Source organism: Leucoraja erinacea, chromosome 28 (assembly GCF_028641065.1).
Source record: "Leucoraja erinacea ecotype New England chromosome 28, Leri_hhj_1, whole genome shotgun sequence".
Taxonomy (NCBI): Eukaryota; Metazoa; Chordata; class Chondrichthyes; order Rajiformes; family Rajidae; genus Leucoraja; species Leucoraja erinaceus.
Window position 1 is genome coordinate 24,500,438 of NC_073404.1, and position 19,576 is coordinate 24,520,013.

The 19,576-nt window shown below is 45.3% G+C and overlaps 1 protein-coding gene and 1 long non-coding RNA gene across 2 annotated transcripts in view; one reads left to right on the plus strand and one right to left on the minus strand.

Annotated features, from left to right (window-relative positions):
- The window catches only part of auts2a (activator of transcription and developmental regulator AUTS2 a), a 946,702-nt gene extending 935,114 nt beyond the window's left edge, over window positions 1-11,588 (minus strand). Inside the window, exon 1 of the mRNA XM_055657423.1 lies at window positions 10,812-11,588. Within this exon, the coding sequence (XP_055513398.1) occupies window positions 10,812-11,096 (285 nt within the window). The 5' untranslated portion in view covers window positions 11,097-11,588. The remainder of the gene's footprint in view (window positions 1-10,811) is intronic.
- A 1,504-nt stretch (window positions 11,589-13,092) lies between these two features.
- Window positions 13,093-17,432, plus strand: LOC129710797 (uncharacterized). The gene is made up of 2 exons (XR_008725731.1): window positions 13,093-13,190; window positions 16,841-17,432. It is a non-coding gene; the product is annotated as an uncharacterized LOC129710797 (long non-coding RNA).
- The last annotated feature ends 2,144 nt before the right edge of the window (window positions 17,433-19,576 follow it).

Sequence of the window (19,576 nt, forward strand, 5' to 3'; positions counted from 1 at the left end):
ATAGGTGACTATTTTTGTTTTACAGAGGCCACTTAATTTGCAAACCCTTGCATCTTTGGGATGTGGGGGAAAACCAGAGCAGCCGGAAGAAACTCACGCGGGTCACAGATAGAACATGCAAACTCCACGCAGACAGCCGCCGAGGCCAGGATCGAACCCAGCACCCTGGCGCTGTGAGGCAGGGGTTCTACCAGCTGCACCACTGTGCCACCCCGGTTTAATCTTGACATTATTGTTTTGTTTAGGAAAACATCTCCGACGACAGAAATTGCTCTTTAAATGATTAAACCACATTAACTGAATCAACACACACTCTTCTGCAAATCAATTAGCTCATTAAAAGACAGAACACACTTCCATTTGTGTAGTGCCACTCACAACCTCCAGATGTCCCAAAGCATGTTTCATGGCCAACGGAATACTTTTAATTGCAGTCACTGCTGTGAATTAAACTTTGCTCCTCATCCTCGTGGACATGGAACTTTTGCAGTAGGTCGAGCATTAAATCCTCCCACAACATGGCAATGAAACTGAAAGTCCCTCTTCTCCTCCTTCAGATGCCGACAAGGACAACACGTTGTTAATCCAGCAAATTTTGCCTTCTTACTCTGATGGAATTACAAAGCGGCAGCTGGCATCACTAAAGGTTACTAACTAATCCCTAATCAGCACAACTGCCTGTGCTGCTCATCTCTCGAGTCGTACTGGCAATAAAATGGACATATTCATAATTGATATTTTTACAACTATTTAAACGATTACAACACTCGAGGGCGGCATGGTGGCGCAGCGGTAGAGTTGCCACCTTCCAGCGCCCACGTTGCCAGAGACCCGGGATCAACCCTGGCCGCAGGAGCTGGGTCTGTATTGAGTTTGTACGTTCTCCCCGTGACCTGCGTGGGTTTTCTCCGAGAACTTCAGTCACCTGTCACATTCCAAAGGCATGCAGGTTTGTAGGTTAATTGGCTTGGTGTAAATGTAAACATTGTCTCCGGTGTAGGGTAGTGTTAATGGGCGGGGATCGCTGGTGGGTGGGGAGAAGGGCCTGTTTCCGCACTGTATCTCTAAAACTAAAACTGGACTTCAAGGCTTAAAATAGCTTTGTTAAACAAATTTAAACTCAAATTGAAAGAATGGCCCTAAACATCCTCCTTGCCTGGAAGAAGGTGACACGAGGAACTGCAGATGTTAGAAACTCGAGCAAAACACCGAGTGCTGGAGGAACTCAGCGGGTCGGGCGGGGTGGAGGAGATTGCAACCTTCACGTGGTCCACCCTGTTTCAACGAATGCAATCAACCTGGCGTGCACAAACAAAAGATCAAACAGAACACGTTGTCTTACAACTTTAGGCTGTGCACGCCATACGCAAGAAGAAGCAGGTCGGGCAACATCTTACCCGTATCCACCTTCCACTTGCTAGTCTTTGCCTTACCCCCACCTCGCTTTTCCAGCCCCCCCCCCCTCCTCCACCTCTATCAGTCTGACGAAGCGCCCCAATGGGTAACGTCACCCGCCCATTCCCTTCACGGATGTTCCCTGCCCTGTTGGCTTTTAGTGTCATTTAGTGTAGAGATACAGTGCGGAAACAGGCCCTTCAGCCCACCAAGTCCGCACCGACCCACAATCCCCACACACTAACACTATCCTACACACACTAGGGACAATTTACTTTTACACCAAGCCAATGAACCTACAAACCAGTACGTCTTTGGATTACGGGTGGAAACAGCAGATCTTGGAGAAAACCCACCCGGCCACGGGGAGAACGTACAAACTCCGTACAGACAGCACCACAGCACCCGTAGTCGGGATCGAACCTGTGTCTCCGGCACTGCAAGCGCTTGCAAGGCAGCAACTCTACTGCTGCGCCACCGTGCTGCTTCCTCCAGCCTTTTGTGTTTTGGCTGGAAGATGTCTCGTGAATATATACACTTGGCATTTAAGTCAAGATCACCTCGTGCGAGCGCTGTAAAATGATACCAGTCGGAAGACTGCCATTACTTCACTTTTTCTGAGCTGAAGGTATTGCAGTGCATATCAATAACATCAACAATTATATTGCACGGACCAAGATTTATGCTTGGAAAGACTGAGGTCAGTTGGAACATGATCCTTCTTTGTGTTACACTGTGCTGCAGAGAGACTCAGCAAAATCAACTTGGGAGCCCATTCAATGAGATCCCAGGTAAAGCTGCACAATCTTCCAGCGATGTTGAGCAAATCATTAATCAGAACAGGAGAATTTTAAATACTGGACATCATTTCAGAGTTGCCCATGATGTTGCAAACTCCAGACAAGTAGTGCACCATGTATAGTAATGCTACCAGCAATGTAGCACGGTGGAATCAAGCACATTCACCGAAACAAATGATGAGTTGATCCTTGAGGCAGCTTCATGTTGTAAGGTCATAAGGGATAGCAGTAGAATTAGACTATTCGGCCCTTCAAGTCTACTCTGCCATTCAATCATGGCTGATCTATCTCTCCCTCCTAACTCCATTCTCCTCACAACCTCTGACACCCACACTAATCAAAAATCTATCTATATATCTCTGCCTTAAAAATACCTGGCCGCTACAACCTCCTGTGGCAAAGAATTCCAGATTCACCACCCTCTGACTCAGGAGGTTTCTCCTCATCTTCTTCCTAAAAGAACATCCTTTAATTCTGAGGCTACGACCTCTAGTCCTAGACTCTCCCACTGGTGAAAACATCCTCTCCACGTCCACTCTATCCAAGCCTTTCACTATTCTGTATGTTGGTGAAGTACTTTGAGTTGGATAGCACAAGGGTCAGTGGAATTATGTTACTAGTCGAGCGAGGAACAATGAGATGAAGAACTATGACTATCACACAAGGAATGCACAGGTCCACCACCGGTTTTCCATCATTCTTGGCTCCAGACCCGTGGATCCCATTTTGGATCCCATTTCCTTGACCAACAGAGAGTCATCAAGCAGCAACACAGTTGTCTGCCTAGAAACTAGCCCGCAAAGTTGTCCTCAGAAGTCGGCTATGAGAGTGAATCCTGTGCCCCGGCCACAAGGGACAAATTCGGCACGCTGATCAGAAGTCCCAATGAGGTCAAGATCGGCCCCCTCACCCGGTCTGGGCACCACATTTGCAGGGGGACTTCCGGTGGGGGCTTCAAGTGCACCCTTGGAATTCTTTCCGATGCCGGATCATGAGTTTCTGGGAAATCAGTGGTGGACCTGTATCACGAATAAGTCCACATCCTCCTACTGGTATTTAGTTTAGTTTAAAGATATAGCATGGAAACAGGCCCCTCAGCCCACCAAGTCCACATCAGCCATCGGCCATCCATTCACACTAGTTCTATGTTATTCCACTTTCTCATCCGTATACTCAAGGCAGTTTACAGAGGCCAATTGACCAACAAATCTTTGGAATGCAGGAGGAAACTAGAGCACCCCGAGGAAACCCATGCGGTCACAGGGAAAACATGCAAACTCCACACAGATAGCACCCAAGGTCAGGATCGAACCTGGGTCTCTGGCGCTGTGAGGCAGCAGCTATGCCACCGTGCCACAGACTAATCATCATAGACGGGTCCTGCCAATAGACAATAGGTGCAGGAGTAGGCCTTTCGGCCCTTCAAGCCAGCACTGCCATTCAATGTGATCATGGCTGTGATCATCCCCAATCAGTACCCCGTTCCTGCCTTCTCCCCATATCCCCTGACTCCGCTATTTTTAAGAGCCTATCTAGCTCTCTCTTGAAAACATCCAGAGAACCTGTCTCCACCGCCCTGAAGCAGAGAATTCCACAGACTCGCCACTCTCTGTGAGAAAAAGTGTTTCCTCGTCTCCGTTCTAAATGGCTTACCCCTTATTCTCAAACTGTGGCCCCTGGTTCTGGTCTCCCCCAACATCGGGACCTATTCCTTTTCTCCAGAGGTGCTGCCTGACCCACTGAGTTACCCCAGCATTTTGTGTCTATCTTCGACATAAGCGTTAGAGGCTGCTTCGAGGCAAAATCCCTCAGCATTAATCACAAGGATTGAAATCCCACTGTTACAGGTAAATGCACACTGCAAGCTAGAAGCAAAAATTACATTTAATCATGGTGCTTTAATCTTTTGTTAAAATGCTTATTTTGCAAGTTATCTTGTGCGATTTGACAGTGCCAACTTCCATGTATGTGGCTGCAGCAACGCTTTGAAATAAGCAAGAACTCATTTTAAATCCCACCGGGCTATTCGACACTGAACTGGATTGAATCATGCTCTCAACTCCTGGAATGAGATTTACACTCACAATCAATGAACCAAGAGAGTGCAGCCCTGCAAAATAAACCACTTTCACCCTATTTCACCGATGTTACACAATTTAAAATGCTCTCCTCAAGGTAAACAAAATTTACAATGCCTCTAACTACTGAATGAAAGACTCGGCATAGAAACAGGTGCACTTGGCCCACCGAGTCCATGCCAGTCATCGAACAACCGGTGACTCCAGTTCCGTTACCCCACTTTCGCATCCATTCCCTGCACAATATACAGGGGCCAATTGACTCACAAACCCTTGCACGCCTTAGAGATGCTTGGAGGATACCGGAGCACCCGGAGGTAACCCACGTGGTCACAGGGAGAACGTGCAAACTCCACATGGACATGTGTGTGGAGTTTGTGGTCGGGATCGAACCTGGGGCCCCCCTGGCGCTGTGAGGCAACAACTCTGCCAACTGCACCACCGTGCCAACAATTGTCGAGTGTCTTTTCATATTTCAGGGTGCACTCACTGTGTAGCCTCACAGGTTAGATGTCAATTAAACAATGCTACTAGTAAATGAGCCATATACTGGATCATCACCCCCTCAAGCAAAACATGAATTAATATTGCAGAGATCTGAACTATTCAGATCATGTAAAGCAATGGTCAACTATACCAACACTTGCCATGGCTTCTTCAACGGCACGTCCCACATTCAAAAGCTTTCTAACGTTGATAGGCAAAGGCAATAAGTACTGTCTGTTTGGAGCATGCATGTTTTCCCCGTGACCTGCATGAGTTTTCTCCGGGTGCTCCAGATTCCTCCCACACTCCATAAAGACATGCAGTATTGGTAGGTTAAGTGGCTTCAGGAAATATCGCAAATCGGCTACAGTGTGTAGGATGGTGCCAGTGCGCGGGGATCACGGGTCGGCGCGGACTCGGTGGGCCGAAGGGCCCCGTTTCCACGCTGTATCTCTAAACTACACACTGGAATGTCTGCACGTTCCCATCCAAATCACACCCCCATCTGCCACTTCATCACCGCTGCGTTTAATTCTTGTTCCCTGGTGGCACCGTGCATTCATCACAGGGACAGCAACGGATCAAGGAAGCAGCTCAACGCCTTCCCAAGGGCAGCTTCTCCACCCTCATCAAGAATTGTCGGCTGATGTCGTCCCCCCCCCCCCCCCCATTGAAATCGCAATCAAAAGCTGCAATGTCACACAGAGGGCGGTGAGTATACGGAACAAACTGCCATGATTATTTTTCCCCCCCACTAATACTCAGGCGTGGCACTGAACAGGTTAAACGACAGAAACATGGAGGGGAAAGGTTTAGACAGATAGGCTCCAAATGCGGGCAGGGAGGACTGGTGTATATGTTTGGGGCTCCTCGATCGGCATGGCCAAGTTGGGCCACAGGGCATGTTTCCATGCTGTGCTGCTCTTTGACGCCTAGTTTTTGCTACCGACAAAATAAGAAATCAGCAGCGTTTTCTATCCTTCAATTTTGTTAAAACAATTCAAAAGATGTGATGAAATCTGCCCAGCAACGCCATCAAAATGAACATGATCCCTGGTTGATGCAGATAGATTAACGGCAGAAGAATAAGGAGTCACTAGTTCCAAGTGTTTGCTTTACCCCGTTGAGTCCAGAACTGGCTAGTCATTTGCCAAGCAGCCGTTCTCACAAGTATATTAATGATATTTTATTTTGTTTTAAAGTGCATGGCATCCAGAGGGACTATTTATTCCATGAATAAAGATCTCGTCACTCAAGTGCATGGATCACTTGAGTTACAAGATCTTACAAGTAGAATAATCCTCCCATCCACCTGCCTTCGTTGTGTGGTTTACCATATAACAAAAATGTAGACATTTCAATGGGAACAGAATGTATTTAAAATGATGATGAAATACACTGAAGGTCACGGCAAAGCTCTTTTTAAATCGTAACATGAAGACACTATTGTGTGATAAGGAATGTAACGTTCTGAAGAAAGTGAAGCATCAGGCAGGACATATATCACTGGAAATAGAGTATGTCCAGCACAATAAGCCATTAAGGGCTGTGGATGATCTTACAAAGTGCTATCTATAGTGAAGCTGTAATTTTGCAGATTTTAATCTGAACAGTGATTTCTGCAACATCAATTAGTGGCCTTCAGTATATTTCATTCTTGCACAACGGAGCAAAGCTTCTATCCTCAATGGATTACCAATGTATTCGCAATACTGAGCAACAAGATGGCAAAAAGAAAAACGGTGCATCTTAAACCGAGGCACCATCAAGGCTTTCACCATTTGAAAGATTTTAATATTTATAGATGTGGTGGTCAACATTTCCTGGCATTCCACATCAAGTGTGGTTCTAACACCACTTTAACTCAGATTACAACAGACTGCAAAACAATGGGCATTCACAATTAGTCTTCCAGGCACTGCATGTAACACAGTGGCGAGCAAAGATACTAGAGCCTTCTACGATCTTTGGTGCAGAGTGACACAAACTCCCTTTCGTTTTGGGGAGACGGGTGAAAACACAACTCAAATAATTGAATTTATATCAACGCCTCTCGCCTGCGTTCTGCACATTATTGACGGGCCTTGCAAGACCGTGCATAACAGCATGTAACGCAAAATTTCAGGATCTGTGTTATGGATTACTGGATAGGACAGGTTGGAGGGATATGGACCAAGCACAGGCAGATGAGACTAGTGTAGCTGGGACATAGAGGGTGTGGGCAAGTTGGTCCGAAGGGCCTGTTTCCACGCAGCATCACTCTATCAGTTCATTGCAGGGCATCAATGCCTCCAATGCAACCTTCATACTTTTTTTGCTGCATTTTCAATCGAGCATTTGCGAATTCCAGATTTTGCATGCAAAGCTTAAGTATTCAAGGAGGGTGCAATTTAATTTTTTATTTTTATATACTTTAAAGTGAAACGCCATCCTGGGAACAAAAATGCATCTCGAATAAGGAGGAGATTTAACATGTCTACACTGTGGTGCGATTACTGCAAGGTTGTGTGCCCATTAACTCTGAATAAATTATACTAAAATGGGACGCAAATTCTCACCACAAATAACAGCAATTTCTGATAAAGTTAGAAATAAAAAATAAATTTAAATATAAATTGCTTTCCCCCCCCCCCCCCCCCCCCTCCTTTCCCCCTCCTCTCACTGGAGTAAAGTAATTTTATGACGCAGTCATGTTTTTCTGTTCTTATTGTGGGAAGTATGTGATAGCTGTACTGTTTATTGCAGTTCAGTTAACAGCATTGTATTAAACAACATAGCAGCTCATTATAAAAATCACCCTCCTTTTTATGCAAGCCAATGTGAATACTCGGAGATTTAAAAATATTGTTGGCTCGCATAAATGTTATCTACGGCTTTATGCAACAACTTTCCAGCTATTGCCTTCAAAAAGTAATGGTTCGACTGAGAGAGAAAAAAAAAAGATTGATTTTATTGGTTCATGCCTCTACTCATTTTGTAAAGTACAAATTAATGCGAGATAATGCCTGGGTCAAACACACTAGCGAAAAGGTTCAAAATTGCAAAACAATGCATTATTAATAATGCAAGCTCAAAGCAAGTTACAAAGTGTCGGGACGGACAACTCTTTTGGCAATTACGTCGAGAACGAAGCACAGCACAATGCTGGAGATGATATTAATCCAAATAGATGATTTGTCACCACCTGGACAGTTGTGAACTACTGGACCACATTTAAAATATACAATTAGGAACACTGCAGAAGAATGGACGTTGTACAAAAGGTTTAAGAAGGACATTGCTCAAATAATTTAATTTGATTACAGCTTCCTCAGACCCAGCTATATGGGGTACTTAGGTCAAGATAAAATACTTGAATTTCTATGTACGTAGCTAAATTAAAAAAACATTTAAATACTCTTGGAATCATAACTATGAAGCAACACTTGTTAAATATGCAATGATGAAAGTATTTCACAATTAATTAAGTAACACTGACTCTTTAAGAGTTGCATTTTATACTAATTCCTCAAAGCAGCACTGTTCAAGATTTCGTTTCTCCCCCATGCCTGGAGTACATTTAAGCTGCTGAGTCAACAGAAAGATAAAATAAGGTTTTATTCACTTGTTATTCCAGAGGGACAAGATCTGGCAATGCCCGACAGATATATTAAAAGTCTGCTAATTTTAGGAAAGGATCGTTGTCCATTAACTCTAATAACATCATTACAGGAACTTATTAATAGATGCTGTAATTGCAGTGAATATCAGCCGGCTCCTGGATAGCAAGACCTGCATGATCCAAATAAACTACATGTTACAAAACGGCAGACTGGACACAAACAGACCCTTGTGTCATCACAATGAATCAATTATTTTCTCATCATTTATTTTCCTTATTATGGATCCAGTGCTGATCAAATTAATCGATACAATTCTAAAGAGTTTGCCAGGGTTTATAGTGTAGGTCTGACATTTCAGCAGAAAATACCACAAATTATATTAAGAGTGAACAGTTTTTTTCATGCACATTTGCAGTGACACAAAAGTATATAAATATATATATTTTTTGAATAGCAACATTTAGACAACCTCTAACCAGATGAACAATACACATGCCACAATGCTCCACTATGAATCTGAAAAGTGAAGGCATATGCATATCCCACTGGTGTAGTTAGAGTAACTTTCTATGCAATAGGTTGAATCAAAGAGGATCACCATATCTCCCCTCAAGGAAGCTATACATTCACACAAGCAATAAGGACAATAATTCAAACCATCCATTGCAATGTAATTTTGCGAAACAGCGTTAACTAATAGTGTTTCCACCTGTTAAATAAACAGTTCAACAACCAAAAATGCAAGTGGCACTCCATGAAAGGAACACTCAGTGGCAAGCAGAATTCCACCCATAGACTTCAGAATGTCGTCTCAGTACGACTCGTAGTATCACTAATACGAGATTGGAAATAAAATGAAACAGTCTGTCAAGTGTTATTCTGAACAAATGGCCATTTCTTCCTACAGATGTCACTGACAAGATCTGGTGGCTAAATAGACATGCTTCATTTTGGAAGGGAGGAAAGATGAAATTTGGACAGCATGCAGAAGAATGCAGCATGCCTACAATACTCTGTTGTGCTGCAGCAAGCAAGAATTTCATCGTCCTATCTGGGACACATGACGATAAACTCTCTTGACTTGACTCTTGAAGAATGCACATCCAAGAGATATCAGTTAGGCCGACTTACACTGCTTGGAGCATTATTTCTACACAAAAACTGTGATACCCGAGGGCAACAGGGTTAGGGCGCATGCACTGGTTTCTAAATCAAAGCCCCATGGAACATTTCCAGAAGTTATGTCCCATCTCCAACTCAATGGTTACTCACGACCCACTCAAGAAAAATAAAATTACATTCCTCCTCAGTAATTACAGGAATTTTGAAAAGTTGCACAATTTAGTCCGACAACTTACAAAAGACACATGTAAATGAATGAACTGCTGGAAATGCAAAGGATAAACTGATCAATACTGGTCATTTGGGAGACTTAAGTAAAGTAATCATTTAAATGGCATTTCATCCACTAGTTCCAGATTCAACAAGCAAACATTTCAGGACAGAGACCGTTTATAGTTGTTCCTCAGTTGTTGCTGATGGAAGGGATTCTATCCAATGCTGGTAAATGGAGCTGATCCCATTGAAATAGAAGTCACCCAACTACAGATTACTGAAGAGAGTCAACCATCGCCGAAGATTCTGACAACATTACCCAAATGCACAAAAACATGATTCCATCTTCAATACAACTTCTTCAGACCATGCTTGGCTCAGCGCTGCCATTTCTGCTGTCCATACTCCAGAATGTCATTTATAATTGGCATTCAATGCAATTTATATTAATCTATGACAGGCATTTGGCATCATTTCTTTCACAGAGCCAAATCTGGGGTGTGTTTTTTTTTGCATCTTCGCCACTTTTGTTGACGTCCACCTTTGATGCAGATGCATTAGTTGGTGGCTTTTTAACCACCCGACTCACTTCTTGCCAACTCTAGTCCAAAACCTCCACAGTGCTGTGACTGAATATGATGACATTTGACACACTACAATGGAAGGGTCCTGTGTGTCTCAATGACCCATGGGTTACAGAGGAACATAAGAATCTCAACCAGCTGTACACCTCACACCCACTGCTCAACCAACATAGTTTTCACACATTGAAATGTTTCAGACTTTGAGGATTGGGGTGGGGGGGGGGGGGGGGGGGGGGGGTGGGCAAGTGAGTGGGGGAGGGGGAGTTGGCTGGGGGAGAGGCGGAGGGGGAGTTGGGGGGGGGGGGCAGGGGAGGACATAAGCTGGAGCAGCAACTCAAAGCTTTCCATAGAACAATCCAACCAAACAACGGAAAGTGGCGTTCACCGTTTGCCACCTATTTTGCAATGATAATAATACAAGGGGCTTTCTTTCGACCAGCCGAACCGCAGCCGCCCCCCAAAAACAAATAAAGCAAACTCCAGCCTCGGCGAGGCAACGATCACTTTGAATAATCCAGAGCCGTGTCTTACCTCCAGAGCCTCCAACGTGACAAAACTAGCTATTCCAAAGCCATCAATGAGATCTTCCTCTCCCGAAGTCGAGTCTTTCCTCCGGCGTCGGGGAGGTCTGGGTCGCGAGGAGGCTGGGTTTTTGGTTTTGCCCTCTCGATCAGATCCCGATGAGGATAGGGTCCTCGAACTGCCTCCACCGCCTCCTCCTCCACCACCACTACCTCCCTTTGCCTTCCGATCTCGATTTCTCTGCGTTCTGGATCGCCTGCTCCGGCGAAGCCCGCTACAGCGCGGGCCATCCATTTGCACTGCCACGAATCTCGCTCCCCTTGCACACTCCTCCTCCTCTTCCTCCTCAGCGAAAAGGTTGACGGCCACAAAATATATCCTCACCTCCTTCCCCCCCTCGAGTGCGTGTGTAAAAAACAGAAGAAATATCAACAATGGCAATTCCACAAAGCCACTTCACGGAGAGGCGATGACTGTAAATGCACGTCGCCCGTGCATTAATAAATCACTGGGAGACACACACACACACAGACAAAAAAATCCGCAAAGAGATGATGCATCCGTCTATAACTTGGATGGAGAAATTATTCCAAGATGCCCATAATAAATCCCAAAGCGAGCCGACCATCCGGATAGAATATTCCACAATTCCAAGTGAAACTGGCCAGAAAAATCCCCAGGTGAAATTGACAAAATTCTCAAGTGAAATTGACCAGGTCTCCACGGCGCAGACTGACGTTGATTCCTCAGTAATAACACTTTTCCTTTTTCTCTCTCTTCCCCCCCCCCCCACCCCCCCCCACCCACCCCCAAGATGATTTTTTTTTCTTTTTAAATAAAAAAAACACGATCCTCCACAAATAGTTTCAGCAGCAGTAATCTCCCGGAATCCATAATGCCCATGACAATCTGGTCCTTCCTAAAAAAAAATAATTTTAAATTTTATCACACACACACACACACTTTGGCAAAAAAAAAAAATCCTCTTTTCTTCCACTTGTAGCGACCGGAAAATAACTAGAAACCCTGGCTGCCTTTAACGTAACCTCCCGTCGTTTCTGCATTTTAATCAGTTACGAGAGGAAGGGGGAAGAGAGAGAAGGGGGAAAACAAGGTGCTTGGTAGCGAATCGCTTTCATCCACACCTTTTTCTGTGTTTCCACACTCTCTATCTCCCATCCCCAACCTCTCTCTCTCCCACACACATGCACTCTCTTTTCCCCTCCCTCTCTCTTCCTCTCTCCCTTTCTCTTCCCCTTTCTCTCTCTCTCTCTCTGGCTCGACTGTCTGAGCTCCCCCCCTCCCTCTCTCTCCCTCTCTCTCTCTCTCTCTCTCTCTCTCTCTCTCCCCCTGTCTGTCTGTCTCCCTCTCTCTCTCTCAGTTCCCTTTGTCTAGAATGAAATTCACGCACCGTCCATCCCAAGGCACGAGATTTCTGCTGTACCCATCACACTGAAGACTTTCCGAGCTGACGGGGTGGATTATTTTTGTGTGTATTCTCCTCCGAATACTCCTCCGATCAAAGGCAAGGAACGGGGAGGGAGAGAGAGAGGAGGAGGGGGTGTGGGAGTGGGGGTGGGGAGGGAGGGGGGGGGGGGGAAGAGGCGGAGAAAAAAAATCCCAGTCGAGGGAAGGAAGGGAGGGAGGTGAATAAGAATAGAGAGGAGAGAAGGGCGAGAGGAAGAGGGGGGGGAAAGATAGAGAGAGAGGAGAAAAGCCTTTAGCAAAGAATGGAGCTTTTCCCCAGTCTGTAATGCACAGATCCACAACCCCTTTCAGCGCAGGGATAACAACTTACGCCAGTTCCGCTCATGTGTACTTCCTCACCAGGAAATAGTCCAGTGGATTTAACACGGGGAATTTCCTGGGGGGAGATTTCGAGGCGACGCAGGCGGTCGAGGTGGCGGCGGCGACCAGCGCAGCCCCTGAGTGAAATAACCCAGTGTTTACAAACACTTCCCTGCGTCTTAATGAGGGCTCGTTCATTGCGTTGCGTCCTGCACCCCCCTCCCTCTGTCCTGTGTCCTGCCCCCACCCCACCACCAACACCACACACACACACACACACACTTGTGTTTTCTCAAGTTCGGCCGAAGTGAGACAACACAAGCCAGAATGATCCGAGGAGTGGTGGAAAGGGATTTTTTTTTTTCCGGGGCGATCCGTGTGCCTTTGAGACAACAAAGATCACAGCACCCAGGCGAGCGCGTTCTTTCTCGGGGCGGCGCGGTGAAACGGTCCGTATTCTCTGCGCACCGTGCATTGTTAATTAATAGGCTTTTTACAGGCATACAGTGGAAAACGCGCTGGCGAGAGGATCGATGGAACTGCGAGCGGGTGCAAAGTTGGGGGCGACGGTCCGGGGTGTGGGATTGAGGCGGCGGGAAGGTGCCAGTATGCATTCCAACCCCCCTCTCCTCTCCTTCTTGTCTTTAAGTTTGTTGCAATGCGTGTGGTGAGGTTGTGAGACCAGGGTTATAACGGACCTGTGTCATCTGGACAAGAACCTCACCAACTGGATGTTGGAGCCCCCCCCCTCTCTCTCTCTCTCCCCTCCCCCGGCCACCCATCCAAAGCTGGCCCCCGACCTAAAGTTTTGGAATTGATCGATTTCCGATGATCAATAAATGACCCCACGTTCAGGAGTAACTGGAGTCCAACCAAAACCAAACCCCAAGTCGCTTGAGTCTGAAGAAGGGTCCCGGCCCCCAAACGCCACCCGTTCCATCTCTCCAGAGATTCCCAGCTGAGTTACTTCAGCATTTTTGTGTCCCATCTTCGGTGTAAACCAGCATCTGCAGTTCCTTCCGACCCAAGTCACTGCTGGAGATTCTAATGAAGGGCGGTTGCTTATTCTGATCGAGAGAGAGTTTACATGGAAACTACATGGAGTCAGGGCAGTTTATGTTAATAAATATTTTGATCCGGACTGGGCAAGACACAACATTGTAAGCATTAAAATCTACACATTAACAGGAGCTGCCCAGTGAACCTTTAATTTGAAATTATTATTTTTAATCGCTTATTATTTTACCAGTCTTTGAGACCCGAATTAATTTAAAGTCAAGCGCCGTCAGATTGTTCTTCAACGTGTAATATGTGATCGGGATTTGCCTCGGAACTGATATTTTTAGTTTCCATGTTGACTTGGAAGTTGTGTGTTTTTTTTGTTACAAATTATGATAGTTTGCTACAAAGTACTTCAATTATCCAAAATATTGATTGCTCATTTTATACTGATCGAATCCAAACAAGCAACAGAAAAAAACGTTGCCATTTTCTCATCGACTCTTAAAACGACCGAATGTCATTGTATTGGACGGACTGACCTGGTATTTATTAGGGTAACCGGTTTGGAAAAAATCCAGCGATTATATGGTTAAGTGTCATCAGACACTGCAAAACCCTCCATCTAATCAACTAGCAGGTTCCTTGAACTGATACAGTCAGAGTTAGCCATAATATCATATCACACCAGGGGGTTAGTTTCATTCCACAATATTAAATTTAAATTTGGTTTAATTTGGCCTTTAGTTCAAGGCTTCAGTAAACAAGGAATAAATAGCTCATTTAAAGAATGCACAAAGTTAATTTGTTTCAAGTTCTTAGTCTGTAAACATTATCTGTTGGACCTGCTGATCAACTGCATGTAAGGGGATAATTGAAAGAGGCAGAAAATGCACATCGGCTGGGCAAAGCCAGAATCAAATCATTTAAGGACACAAAGTGCAGGATGAGACTCAGCAGGTCTGGCTGGCAGCATCGCTGGAGAACGTGGATCGGTGATGTTTCCGAAACATGCCTGACCTGCTGAGTTACTCCAGCATGTTGTGTCCTGTAGTGTATTAACCAGCATCTGCAGTTACCAGTTTCAACAAATCATTTAACCTTTGGGTAGACTCCATTTTCAATCTGAAACTTTGACCTATCTATGTTTGGCCCTTTTAAGGTGGGGGGAGGTGGGGGGAAGATTTAATGGGAACCCGAGGGGCAACTTTTTTTTACACAAAGGGCAGTGGGTGTATGGAACGAGCTGCCGGAGAAGGCAGGTATTGTCACAGCATTTAAGAAACATCTAGGCAGGTGCGTGGATAGGACAGGTTTAGTGGGATAAGTGCCAAACACAGGCAGGTGGGACTGGTGTAGGTGGTACATGTTGGTCGGTGTGGGCAAGTTGGGCCGAAGGGCCTGTTTTCACACGGAACGATACTATGTCCTCTTTCAGATGGTGATCGAGGTTCTTTGCAGCCTGAAACTTTGGGCTGATTTCTAGAATGTGTGTATATAACTGGATGAGAATGGTTCCCCTCTAAAAGTGACCAATATCACTGGTAAGCTTCCAGAAAGCCAGCAAAAAAAATACCCAGAACAAAAGCCATTTTTCTCATTCTCCATCCATGCCAAATTATAACAATTTTAAAATTGTTTTCAAAATAGGGTGATAATCTTTATTAAAAACAGCTCATTAACTGTTGGCAGTGAGCAATGGAACTGACTCTCGGTTTTGACGAGTAATATGAAACGATCACTGATAATTCTGGGTGGCTTAAACTCTCAAACTACTCCTCGGCTTCGAAAAGTCAGAAGCGAAAAAAGAAAGAACTGGCATTTATTTTGCACCTTCAGCCCTTGTAGAACTTTGGAAGTGCGGTCACTTTCCCACGGGGAAAAGGCAGCGGTCAGCTCCCACAAGGAGCCTGAAGAAGTGTCTCGACGTGAAATGTCACCTATTTATTTTCTCCAGAGATGCTGCCTGACCTGTTGAGTTACTCCAGCATTTTGTGTCGGCTGTATAAACCAGCATCTGCACAATGGTTCAGTGAAGTCAGATTAGTTTAGTTTTGAGGTACCACGTGCTACCATCTCTGTGTTCTTTAGCTGATCAGCAAGTGATTTCTCCTCCAAATCCATTGCATCCCTCTCCCGAGGAGAAATTGTGATGAATTTGAGGCAGTAGAAACATGCATTGTTGGAAATGCCCAGCAGGTCAGTCAGCATCTGTGGAAAGGAAACATTTACCGTTTTATATCTGATATATTTTGTCAGAATAATTCTGTCTATGTATCCAAAGTCCACCAGTGAGTTGGATGGGAGTAACAACATCACAGCGCCAAAGGGATCATTCTGACAGAATTTTGACTAAAAGACAAAATGGCAGGAAGAACTCAGCAGGTCAGGTAGCCTCTGTGGAGAGAAACGGACAGAGAACGTTTCGAGTCCGGGCCCTTCTTCGGTCCGAGGAACCAACCCGAAGCGTTGCCTGTCCATCTCCCTCCACAGGGGCTAACTGGCCCGCTGAGTGTTTCCAACACATTTTTACTCCAGGTTCCAGCATCTCCAGTCTCTTGTGTCTGGTCAGAACTGTGCCGACTTCAGTTTGAGCCGAAGATCGAGACAAAAAGCTGGAGCAACTCAGCGGGTCAGGCAGCATCTCTGGAGAAAAGCAATAGGTGGTGTTTTGTGTCGAAACCCTTCTTCAGATTGAAGGAGGTTCCTTTTCCCCAGAGATGCTGCCTGACCCGCTGAGTCACTCCAGTTCTTTGAGTCTACCTTTGGTGTAAACCAGCATCTGCTGTTCCTTCCTACTACGTTTCAGCTGGATTGTATGGCCAGAACTCACTCTACAAGTATACGTACAGAACATAGATGCAATCAATGCTCCATCAGTATGTCATTAATGAGTTAATTTCATTCCTCTCGGGTCTATATATTTTATGAGACCATGCAAATATTCTCGTCTAAATGAAAGAATTGTGCGAAGATCTGAATATTTTATTTAGGCAAATTATCAGGGTAAAGAGAGTGCCTTTCTTATTTCACTAAATACACGGTGATACATGCCAAATATCTTAAAAAATCAATCATGTAAAAATGACTACTAATTGACTACAGTGGCAGGTGCTGAGCGAAATCACCTCAGGAGCTCCCAGACATGTGACAATTTCATTTAAAAACAAAGAAGCTAAAAATAAAAGTGTGGACATGATCACTTGTGTACCATGTTATTAACTTCCTGTTCCATTCATTCATTACAACAGTGCTAATTAACTCAATTTACGCCTCACGCTGCCTCCAGCGTCATCAAGGACGAGTCACACCCCGGCCACTCCCTCTTCTCCCCTCCCATCACGCAAAAGGTGTAGAGGTGTGAAAAACGCACACCTCCAGATTCAGGGACAGCTTCTTTTCAGCTGTTATCAGGCAACTGAATCATCCTGACACAACCAGAGAGCAGTGCTGAACAACTATCAACCTCGTTGATGAACCTCGGACTATCCTTGATCGGACTTTGCAGGCTTTACCTTGCACTAAACGTTATTCCCTTATCATGTACCTATACACTGTGAATCAATCAATTATAATCATGTATTGTCTTTCTTCTGACTGCTTCACACGCAACAAAAGCTATATTTAAGAGAGAGTTAGGTGTGGCCCTTGTGGCTAAAGGGATCAGGAGGTATGGAGAGAAGGCAGGTACAGGATACTGAGTTGGATGATCAGCCATGATCAAATTGAATGGCAGTGCAGGCTCGAAGGGCCGAATGGCCTACTCCACGTATTTTCTATGTCTATGTGTCTATGTTTTTCACTGTACCTCGGTGCATGTGTCAATAAACTAAACTGAACTGCACAATGGATTCTTGTCTGAAAACACCACAGTTTTTAAATCCTAGTTTTCAAATGCTTCTTTGTTCTTCTACTTCCCAACATCTGCGATTTTAGTTAACTCAGAGGTACTGAAGATCCACGGAATAAGTATTTTAACCTACTCCAAATCTGCCCTTTCATAGTTCCACTCTTCCAAATTATATCTTCAGATAGACACAAAATGCTGGAGTAACTCAGCGGGTTGGGCAGCATCTGTGGAGAAAAGGAATAGGTGATGTTTCGGGTCGAGACTCTTCTTCAGACTGAGAGTCGGGAGAGGGAAACTGGAGGTATAAAAAACTTCCGAAGAACACACAAAGGGTGGTGGGTGTGTGGAACGAGCTGCCAGAGGAGGTAGTTGAGGCAGGGACTATCCCACCGTTTAAGAGAGGGTTAGACAGGTACATGGATTGGACAGGTTTGGAGCGGTGTAGGTGAAGGAAGAGGTAACGTTTCGGGTCGAGACCCTTCTTCAGACTGAGAGTCAGGGGAAAGGGGAACCACAATGTCTTCAGATGCTTTGGCCCCTATCTCAGGAATTGAACCTGCCTCCTATCCTTCACTCCCCAAAGGTGCTCGGGTCATGTCGGGTCACTTTTCCCAATACATGCACCAGGATTGAATTTTCATTTAGTTTAGAGATACAGCATGTAAACAGGCCCTTCTGCCCGATGAGTCCATGCTGACCATCGATCACCCGTCCCCTTGTTATCCCGCTTTCTCATCCACCCCCTTACACCCTGGGGGCAATTTATGGAGGCAAATAAGCCACTAAACCCGCACATCTTTGTGATGTGGGAAGAAAATACACGCGGTCACAGGGAGAATGTGCACATCCACACAGACAGCTCTAACCCCAGTGTCTGGCGCTGTGAGGCAGCAGCTCTACCAGCTGCGCCACTGTGCCGTCCTATTTATTTGATCGCTTATTTATTAGCGAATGTGAGATATGGTCAGTAAATCCAGGTTGCTAATCTTGGCAAATGTTTTTAATGGATCTGCCTCCCTCGCTGCTTGTAAGATGTTTTTTGTCATGGCGTAAAATAAGCAAAGTCTTTGTTTACCCGCAATCTACAGGCAAATGCGAGCGCAGCCCACATCAACCATCACCCACCCATGTAACACCTCCCTTTTCGAAAGTAGAAAGTTCGAGGAGGAATTTCTTTCTCTCAGAGGGTGAGGATTTGAGTATAGGAGCACGGAGGTTCTACTGCAGTTGTACAGGGTCTTGGTGAAACCACACCTGGAGTATTGCATACAGTTTTGGTCTCCAAATCTGAGGAAGGACATTATTGCCATAGAGGGAGTGCAGAGAAGGTTCACCAGACTGATTCCTGGGATGTCAGGACTTTCATATGAAGAAAGACTGGATAGACTCGGCTTGTACTCGCTAGAATTTAGGTGATTGAGGGGGGATCTTATAGAAACTTTCAAAATTCTTAAGGGGTTGGACAGGCTAAATGCAGGAAGATTGTTCCTGATGTTGGGGAAGTCCAGGACAAGGGGTCACAGTTTAAGGATAAGGGGGAAATCCTTTAGGACCGAGATGAGAAAAACGTTTTTCACACAGAGAGTGGTGAATCTCTAGAACTCTCTGCCACAGAAGGTAGTTGAGGCCAGTTCATTGGTTATATTTAAGAGGGAGTTAGATGTGGCCCTTGTGGCTAAAGGGATCAGGGGGTATGGAGAGAAGGCAGGTACAGGATACTGAATTGGATGATGAGCCATGATCATATTGAATTGCGGTGCAGGCTCGAAGGGCCTAATGGCCTACTCCTGCACCTTTTTTCTAGGTTTCTATGAATTTGTGGGATTCATTGCCGTAGCCGGCTGTGGAGGCTAAGTCAATGGGTGTTTTTAAGGCCCAGATTAACAGATTTGTAAGGGTGTCGGGGATTACGGGGAGAAGGCAGGAGAATGGGGCTGTGAGGGAGAGACGGATCAGCCGTGATTGAATGGCGGAGTGGACTTGATGGGCCGAACGGCCTAATTCTGATCCTAGAATGTACGGGCTTATGACTCAGCACAGGCGCGGAATAAAATCAAGTCACCCTTGACCACGATGGACTGCCTAATGATGGTGTCGGCCCATTGGTGTGCCTCATTTATTAATTTTTTGAGCAGAC